The 10,449-nt window shown below is 46.8% G+C and overlaps 1 protein-coding gene across 1 annotated transcript; it reads right to left on the minus strand.

Annotated features, from left to right (window-relative positions):
* Window positions 1-629: 629 nt before the first annotated feature.
* Window positions 630-3,687, minus strand: LOC135827214 (serine/arginine repetitive matrix protein 1-like). Its single transcript, XM_065339745.1, has 3 exons — window positions 3,482-3,687; window positions 2,930-3,192; window positions 630-1,722 (listed from the first exon to the last, which is right to left on the minus strand). Exons 2-3 carry the CDS (start codon window positions 3,172-3,174, stop codon window positions 1,137-1,139), a joined length of 831 nt encoding a protein of 276 aa, XP_065195817.1. The 5' UTR covers window positions 3,175-3,192; window positions 3,482-3,687; the 3' UTR covers window positions 630-1,136.
* Between the last annotated feature and the right edge of the window lie 6,762 nt (window positions 3,688-10,449).

Here is a 10,449-nt window from a genome sequence, read left to right on the forward strand (position 1 = left end):
TCTTCAGACTTTTTTCTTTTTCAATTCGACTCCGCCTGGCCGGCCCTAGCCTGCCTAGCCTAGCCCGGCCTGGGCCTGGCCCTCAGCCTGACATGATCAGTCTACCATGCATGGTCTACTGCAAGAGTCTTTTGCAGTTTTGGTCTGAGTGATCATGCATGCTCAGATCATAATAAAATAATTATTATAATTCATTATTATAATTATTTAAATGCTCACAAGTCTAATGATTCTGATTAGAGACTGAGTATTCATCTTTTATCTGTCTTGACTTCTGATCTGTGCCTCTTGAAGACTTGATGTTGGCAAGTCTTCACTCTTGTCCGCCTGTAAAAGCGGCTTCTTCAGACAGTCAGTAGATCCACTGCTGCCTGGATTTAGCTGCTATCCAGCCGCTACATCTACATCATGATGGGAATCGAAGCATGCCACAATCCCCGATGTGCAATATTGCCTACATGCATCATTGGGGTTTACAACTTGTATGATGAAGCAAGGCTTACATAGCAACAGTACTGAGTACTACCGACAGAAGCCCATTTTCTACCATCTGCATGTCGGCAGAGCGATACATGTATGTACACGTCGGCACACACGGACAAACTGCATAGTCACAAGCGACTCAAAGCTCAAGCTTCATAACATAAACCCTTTGGCAGAATGCAACAAGATGATCTGCTTAACTAAGCTAGCATACTTGAAGTTCAAATATGAAAATGCCAAGCACAACAAAAATGAACAGAGAATTGTGGCACAGCTGCAGACACAAAACAAACAAATCCCAGGAAAGGCTGCAGCGCGAGAAGGGTTGTGTATTACAACAGTCCAGTGAAAGCTGGTAGATATTCCAATAATAAGAGGGATGTCCGAAGATACAGCCGACACCGGTGACTAAAAAGCGCATAAACACAGTGAACCGTGTGATTGCGGAGACAAAGAAAAGGCAAAAGAAGATTTTATGAGAGACGAGACACGGGACACAGTACACTCTTTAACTACAATCAACGGAACTAGTAAAGCAGAGAAGGCGTGACAGATACTGATGCACGCAGGAAGCAGAAGCAATAGGACAGCATGGATGCACAAGGTAGGTACAAACGTCAACGCAGCAGTCTAGAGATGAGTGAATTGTAACGTTATGCACGCTGCTTCATATACGCATCCAGTTCATCATCCAGGTCGTCCACACTTTTACCGGCGTTTCGCTTCTGCCCAGAGTGGTCCTGCTGGTGCTGTGCCGGCTGTTGATGCTGCTGCTGCTGCTGCTGGGGTCGGGGATGCTTGACAAATTGACTATAATTTACTGCACCAGTAGCAGCAGCACCCCCATCTCTCGGAATTGGTCTGTTGCCAGGCCGGGCTGTGGCCATTGCTGCTCCACCGCCACCAACAGTCCTGTTGATTCCGAGACGGCTGTGCACATTGCCCCGGGAGCGTGAAGCCGCAATGCGCTTGGTCGCCTCAAGTCGATCACTTCGTGAACTGTTGTGCGACTCGCTGTGCGGATTGCCATTACTTGCCCGCTGTTGGCGAGGCGCAACTGGACTCCTGTCTCGGTCTCGCGAGCGTTGACGTCGAGAATCACCTTCAATCTTGTCCAGAACGTCGGTGCGATGAGCGAGTTGATCCAAGTACTGGCGATTCTTAGCACTTCCACTGGACAAAGAATCTCGCGGCGGAGGGCTGGGTGATGCAGAGCGCGTGCGCTTTAATGCAGTGAATCTGAAGATGTGGGAAAAATCACGAATAGCAAAGCCATAACGATTGTCGCAGGCTATTATGAGTTCCCAATCACCCAACTGTACAAACTACTACACAACCATAGATGGCAGAGAGCTGCCACTTAATTACAGGTAGCACAGAGAGATGCATAACATTTTTTTAACCTACGGTGGCTGAGTAGCATTTAAAAACGAGCCTATCACGGACAGACTTTACAGATGACATCGGCATGAGAAGCGCAAGGCATTTTCTGTGTAAAATTCAAGGAGCTGCACAATCCAAAAATGCAGCAGCTTGTGACGGGCAGCGGATCGTGCGGCTGAAAGTGCATGCTTTGGAGTACATTTAAGTGATGATTAAACGGCACATGCATGTAACAGCACACACACACACACACACACACACACGCACACACACACACGCACACACACACACGCACACACACACACAGTAACTGTCCCAGTACATGACATACATGTACATTATGGTGACAGGTCAACCTTGTAAATAACGACTCACAGTCGTGCATGAGAATGGTGCCGTTATTCGCGTGTTGCCATTATTCATGAGGTTGAAAGTATACAGTCAAATGATCACTAGGTTTGAAGACTGTGTCGTTACATGTACAGTCAGACCTCGCTTAACCGCACACATCCGTTTTCCACAAAAATATCCAGATAGGTGAGGGAACCAGACAACTGAACACACATACTGTATGCATGTGGCACATCAAAAGAGGTGGCATCGTACATACATGTAGACGGGCCCTATGTAGTACAACTAGCGCGCACCGTATGTAAAGCAAGCCAGGAAAATGACAAGTGCATGCAACTGAGTGCTATCCGCATGCATCCAGCCAGTCAAGGACCTCATTTGCTTGTATAACTCCCTGATTCTAGCTTCTGCAAGCCACGTGCAAACGGATACGACGAAGCATTTTGCACACATTTCAACCAGTTCGTACACACAATCATGCACCGGTATGCGGATCGCGAGGTCCAGTTATGTTGTATGCGTAACATCTGCTGCACATTGGTATCCAGCGATTTTCTTCCGGATGGCGAGGGATCCGGATAAAAGAGGGCCGGATAAGCGAGGTCTGACTGTATTCGCGAGTTGTTGTTAACAGTTATACCCGGGGTCGTTATTAAAGAGGTTGGCTGTATACCTGAAAACTAAACTGATGGGGACAGGACAGGCTTCTTACCTTTCATCAAGAGATATACTGGTGCAGGAATGGGCTATCATTGTATGGATGGATGAAGCAGGAGGGGCTGCCATCCTAGGAGGTTGAGGTGGTGACTGCCGTCGTGAATGATGGCTCAGGCCAGGACTGGGGCTACGTCTATGACCGTATGAAAACGTGCTATGGCCACTGGTATGTGAGCGAGACGAGTAGCCATCTCGATAATCACGGTCTCGCGGCTCTCTGCTGCGATATCTATCAGCCATGGGCGCTGGCTCCCTGAACTGTGGCAATCGAAAAAGACATTCAGCACAGTTGGTTAGGTTTTCATAACTACAATTGCATTTTTTTAGATAGTCACGAGTTGTTTGATTCGTGCCATTTTTCTTTACGCGAGTCAGCGCCCGAATAATACTCAGAGAAAGGGCGGTAATAGAACAAACTTGCATGTTGAAATTAGGGGTACATCATGGAAATCTTTACAGGATCTTATCAAGCACATGCAGGTAACAGCACCCAATTGAACATGGTGGAACACAATGAAAATAAAAAAGGCAAAATATTTAAACGTACTGGTGAGGCAGAAAGCTATCCGGGCAAGTTACTAAAGGAACAGAGGTCAAGAAAGCAGATCAAAGGATCCACATAACTCGTAACAGATGTCCGGAGATTGAGTGACTCGTAACAAAAGGCTTCTGCAACAATTTGGGAAACAGTCAGCTTGAAAATCCAACAGTCGACACTCGAACTCGTCAGGGGACTTTTCTGAGTCGATCGAAATTCGCGAAAAGAGAGCGCTCAGCTCAGCTGAGAATATTTTTTCACTTCCTAGATCCTCCATATGCAAAGACCATGCACTCATATTATGATCATCCTCGTGCCTCGTAAAGATTTGCATACAGTTTTTTTTGTTGACCCTAGTATTAAATGACGTCACAAGATTGTGCACACTACTGCATGCGCAGCTAGTTGCGCACAGGCACTTCTGCCTTTTTGTAGTAGTCCATCGGCCAAATCTCAGAAAGGGCCTCTTTCGGCGAAGGTGATGCACTGAAGCTCCAACTAAACGCCCTTTGGCACACTAGCTCATGAGACCCCATGGAATACGAATCCGATTGTTGGACGTTGCCAATCCAGTCCAGGATAGTCGAACTGGGTCGAATACCTTCTTCCGATTTTCGTAATTTCGTCCACCATTACATCTTTCTCATCGACTTTTTTTCGCTTGGCGAATGTTCTTGAGCCGCTGAGCAAAACCAACGCACGCTCGAACACTTGAAATGCCTGCATGTTGACGGTTCGCAAGATTCTAGCGAGCTTGGTGGAAATCTATTATTTATTTTGACATTTTTGGCCAATTGGGGGAATCTGAATTAGAACGGTAGAAGCTCATTCGGAGAAGACGGCGTGTCGCCGCTGTCGGATTGTCGCTACTGTGTTTCAGACGTATTTGCTTGAACGTGCTATTGAGGATGGACAGAAGATGAAGTGACGGCTTTCTTGAACACGGACGTTGTGTCTACATTGTAGCTGAAACATCTCATCTGGCGTCTAGAACGCAATTATTATGAGTTGTGAGTGCCAGCTGAGCTGAACACAAGCTGGACACCATTCGTCAGCTGGGAATTTGCATCGAAGCTCTTGATAGCCACGATAAGCATAATTATACAGAGGTAACCTTGTTTGACTCAATACGCATGCAGGTGATACCACTAGTGGCACTACAATGTAAATGGTGCAAAATTGATGCAACAGCGAATATGTACTTCGTACAATCACGAATAATTCATGATTGTAAGGCAAGTGCTCATGCCTGTCATAGAAGAATTTCAGCCCGGAAGTCTTATTGTCATGGTCATAAATAATACAGGACTTGAGTTGGCTCTGGACATAAACACACTTGTGGCGAATACGGTCATTATTGCGAGAAAAATATTTAGCCACTGTATGTTAACACCTGATGCCGCACTACACGCAATATTTCATGTACATGTATGTGAGACTCAATTGCATCCACAAGGCCGTAGATGCATGTAAGCACACAATGCTGTACAGTATAAGTACTAGTAGTAGTCGACATGTGGTGCCTTCCTGCTGCACATGCACATGCGGCAAGTTGGCAACGACACATGACCTATCTGCACCGCACAGCGTGAGCTTAGAAAGGAATATTGCACACAGAGTGATATTTGTGTTCCGATATCGTTAAGCCAGTATACATGTACTAGTATCCTTATACATGTACCTGGTCACTCGATAGGCGATGCCGACTGTACTAATCTTATCCATATTACCCGACAGGCTATAGCACACTGCGTCAGATCACTATGCAACAAAACAAGAGCTTTGCCCGGGGCGAATATACACTGAAGCAAAGTAGGTTTCAACGGAACAGCACTAGTCACGATGAGGGGAGTTACGAGGATGGTTAGGCCGTGACACATAGATGATGATTGTTAATGATTCATGCACGGTGGAAAATTACCACCAATGGCGATGATATTGCTTTCACAACAATGACATCAGTAGGAGCAGTGACACAACCTTACTGCTCCAAGTAGGATTTACAAGCGAGTGAAGGGAGAGCAGACTGGTCTAATAGCAGACCGGGTCTAAGCAAGGAAGTAATCGGCATCAGAGGTGAGCTGGCACATCAGAAAACAGATGATGATCACCAAACACAGAGACGTTGGCTATGTGTATGTTTGTGTCACTGTGTGTGCATGTGTGTGTGTGTGCATGTGTGTTTGTGTGTATGCGCGCACATCTGTGTGTGAGAGAGAGGCAGACAGACAGATAGCATATGGTGGGAGGGATCAAGGTCTGACCTCAGAGTTAAATGCTGACGGTGTGGAATAGCAACAGTGCGAAATCAGGCAGGGTGGTTAATGGCCCACACTGGAGCCGAGTAGGAGCGCCAGTGGTTGAGGGCTAGCACAGGAGTAGCAGCAGCTCCAGCCTAGGAAGATCAGCTTCTGGATAAAAATCTCCCGGACACAGTAGGTACCAAGCTTCACTAGCAGATTGCCGGCAGGGGTGCACGGCGAGCACCCGTACATCCCTCAAGCCACCAGAGCCGCAGTACTTGGAGACGATCCAGGTGCTTACCCGCCAACAATGCTGAGAAGGCACTGGAGCCATACAGGAACTTATGATCGAGCATGACCACAGACTTGAAATACAGGGTCCGGCGTTGAATACTGAGACAGCGACGTCTCCTCCACAGAACACCACTCAGCCCCACCATTGCATTATTTTCGCTTTTTCATGATTTTTACAATTGTGTTAGAGCACACAGCACTCGATGCAACATTTACCAGTGACTAAATAACTCCGCGTCTCCGACCATAACTGCAGCGTTCCCGTGAGCCTGTTGGATTTCCGTCAGCCTGTTGAGATTATCTTCATCTCGTCACATGTGAGCCTGTGTGTTTCATCCGTATCGTGGCACAATTACACAGACACGATTTCCAACTCAGGCCGGTTCCGTTGCTCGAAGGGTTGGCGGTAAGAATTGCTACGCCGTCTGTGGCTGCATGGGAATTTGGCGAGTCGTCGTCTTTCTCCATAAATCCTGATCGTCACGCGAACAACAGCCACTATTGCCTAAAAACTACGACACAACAGTATCAAGCTCGCCCCAGCAGAAGGACACGAATGACGAGCGCTAAGACGGAGAAAGAGAGACAGGGTTAGCGAGAGCTGACTAGTGCAGGTACGCTGTCATCTCCTGAGGTGGTGGGCGAAGCAGCGAAGTGAAACGAAGGAAGATAGAACTTATTAGAAGGCATACGGAGGCACCAAAACCTATTGCCTGTCACATACTAAGTGCCATTTAGGGTTGACAGCTGTCAGCTGACAGCCTCAAAAATTTGAAAATCTGCTCAAAAAACTCTCGATCAGAACTCTGCGCACTCTCAAATGGAGCGCACAGTAAAAAACTCGGCGACGAAGAACGCTTCGTATCGACGCCCTGGACTGAATTCGGCACGTCCAACAAACGGAATAGTGTTCTCTGATATATTCTCTACGTGCTGGGTATGGTCGCGTTTAGTTGGAAGCTCAGTGCATCACCACTTTCGATTTTGAGACTTGGCCGATGGACTATAGCTGCTAGCTATGCTACTGCTAGCGCTAGTGAATTATTGTACTGCACTATAGCATGCCATGGTAGTGTAGACGGCTAGCTCTGCATGAGCTGAGCACGAAGCCAGTGAGGGCAGCTAGGGAGAGGGCTGGATGTAGGGACGGTAGACAGGGAGCTCCGGAGAGGGAGGGAGAGAGGGAGGGGAGAGGGAGGGAGAGAGGGAGGGGAGAGGGAGGGAGAGAGGGAGGGAGAGAGAGAGGGCAAGATCACTATTTCAAGTATTTGCATATAGAGCAGAGCGAGGCTCGAGGGCTGAGGTTCTAGAGGGAGTCCGTTGCCCAGGCCCAGCGGCTGTGGCGAAGGTGCTTGTTGACTTTCTCCTTGAACTTTTGGGCAGCTTTGCGCTGGGGAGGAGTCGAGAGAAGCCGTTGTGGCAACTGGTTCCATTCTTCGATGGTTGCATAGGGGAAGGAGCGGCGAAGGATGTTGGGGGAGCTAGCTGGAAGCAGTCACGTACGCCGGGCGCTGTGCAGGCCTACACTTGTGAACACTGGGCTGTCGGCCCAGGAACTAACTTGGTGCAAGGATGTGCAATCATTGATTTACATGTACATGCTTGTTCTGTTCACACTTTTCTTTCTTACTTTCTTTCCTTGTGTTTCTTATCCAACATTTCACACTCATTTTGCGCACTTCCTCTCTTCTCAACTATGTTACCAGTGCATACACAACTTACGATAGGAGATCCCCCAGATAGGCATTAGCCTTTGGGTATCCTGAAATAAAGATTATTATAATATTTATCATTAGGTGCAAACTTGACACACACAATCGGATTTCATGGAGCAGCCCTGTGCATGATGTACCGGTACTTACAAACTACTGTACAGTTCGCCTTCTCTTCTCTAGTCTCTTGGTCACGGTTTCTTTACTCTTTGCCGACTTTACCAACTTACTTGTTTGAAACTGGCACGCCTGAATGGATTGTATACATGTACCAGCAAATTTGTGTGATGGTGAAGTGAACAAGATGTAAAAATAGCTGTCAGACACCAGTTTCAGGGGGCTGAAGGAGATAAACGAAAAGTTTGCCTGGTCGGAGGAAGTACACGTTTTTAGAAGCGAAGAGCGAGGTCTGTCTCGTTGTCCAGGAGACGACCAATCAGTGACGTTCCCGCCAAGGGCCTTATATCGATCAATCGTAATTTTACTACTCTTTGATGACGTATCGACTCGATCGAGGGCCTTGAGCCCGCTGAGTATTCTAAACAGGTGTATACAACTTCATGTACGCATACGGTGCAGCTAATGAACTCTAGTCTAGCTCTGCATACAATGATTATGTACGGTGTACTACTAAAAGCTACGCATTTCAGAAGTGCCTACGGTTTTTGCCTCCCGTACTCCTTCATCTGTACGACTTTCCTTTGTATCAAAGTCAATAGGTATCGAAAAGAGCCTGCCGTCTTCGGAAGCCCCTAAATAGTTCCACAAGCTATGGAGCTCGCAATAAGAGCCCAGCATTTCCGATTTGCTCAGTCTATTCTCCTTCTAATACCGTAGTCCTGAGAAAATATTGGGCGGCTCTTGAAGCCCCTATTAAATACATGTAGCTCCCGGTGACCGTTGAAGCTATGAATAAAAATGAAGCTCGCAATAAGAGCCCAGCATTTCATTTGCTTCTATTCTCCTTCTAGTAGTCCTGAGTGGTGCCGAGTTGACCAGAATATAATCTTCTACATGTATCTGCATATCACACCAATTCTCTCTGCACACGAACCACAAAACTACCCAAATAAGGGTACACCGTGCGGGCAAGCATAATGCAAGTGAGATAATACATGTAACCAAGAGTCCATGGACTCTTGATGTAACCTCGTTCTAAGTACATGCCACATGTACATGATTGTATACATGTACCGGTACATGTACACGTACCTTGCTTATCCGGGCCGTCCGGGACCGGGCACTGCCCGTATCTATTAGTTACTTCGAAATTTCCATAACTCTGAATCACATACCCAGTACATTTTTTTTCACGGCGTCAGGGACCGTGCCCCACATGCATGCAGCGGAGTGGCACACTCTTGGGAGCTTATTTGCTCTTGACAGATTGTGTAAGTTGTGGTGATAATGGATAGCCTGGGTTCTAGCCAGGTCAAAATAGTAGGGGGAGGGGGCGGGGCATGGGAAACATGAGCCCCGTAAGGGCCGTAACCCATTTTCCAAAATTGTCTTGCCTTGCACACTCAGTACGGGGCCGGGTGAGCATCCCCTCCCCCCCCCCCCCCCGGGGTAAGCGGATTATGCTCGGAAATAACCAGATTATGCTCTAGTTAGCCCTTGGCGGATTATGCCGGCATCATATTTGGCATAATCTTGGGATTTCGTCAAAAAATTATGCTCCGGCATAATACGGATTCCAACGCGTGTAAGGTCGGCATAATCTTTCGGTTTAGACAAAAATTATGCTTAGGGGCATAACACAGCTTTGTCAGAAAGCCTGCAGATGTTTTTTTTTAAATACCCCAGGTACGACTCCTTGTCATAGCCTTTGGCGGATTATGCCAGCATAATATTTGGCATAATCTTGGGATTTCGTCAAAAAATTATGCTCCGGCATAATAATTATACGGATTCCAACGTGTAAGGTCGGCATAATCTTTCGGTTTAGACAAAAATTATGCTTAGGGCATGGCCGTGTGTGTATGCGTGGTTTCTCAATCCTCTATGTACAGCGTGAATACATAGTGGAACCAAGCATAATTCAGCATAATTCAGCATATTTGTTGGCATAATTGTGGCATAATCAAAAGCATAATTTGACGATTGGCCGAGCATAGTCCGCCAATGGCTAGCTCTAGTGGCTGCTCGCAGGATGCTCGAGAAAACAGCCAATTATGCCGTTTGTGCTTCACCAAAAAGACAAAAGAACAGCAGATAATCGTCATGAAAAAAGGACTCAGACCATTGTCATGATGTGGACTGGGAGCTTTGTGGAAGTACAAGACAATAATATGCAAGAGGAATACCAAATTCACAAGCAAACGCTGAACTTTTGGGAGATGCCCTATAGTGGCTGCTACAATAATTATTCCAAATCGACAAGAAGCGCTTTGTATGGTCCTTCAATAGCCGGTGTGTACATATACATGTAACAGCCTCATTGGGCATCTGCCCTTGTTTTTCGGATGCCATTTTATGCTCTTTCTCAAAAAGGACCTGATTATGCCTTCAATTATGCCTTCAATTATGCCTTCAATAGCAGGTGTGTTTAACAGCCTCATAATGGCTCATTGACATTGGGCATCTGCCCTTGTTTTTCGGATGCCATTTTATGCTCCTTCTCAAAAGGACCTGATTATGCCAAAATTACGCCTTCAATTATGCCTTCAAGAGCCTCATCGGGCATCCGCCCTTGTTTTTCGGATGCCATTTTATGCTCCTTCTCAAA

Source organism: Sycon ciliatum, chromosome 1, assembly GCF_964019385.1.
Source record: "Sycon ciliatum chromosome 1, ocSycCili1.1, whole genome shotgun sequence".
Taxonomy (NCBI): domain Eukaryota; kingdom Metazoa; phylum Porifera; class Calcarea; order Leucosolenida; family Sycettidae; genus Sycon; species Sycon ciliatum.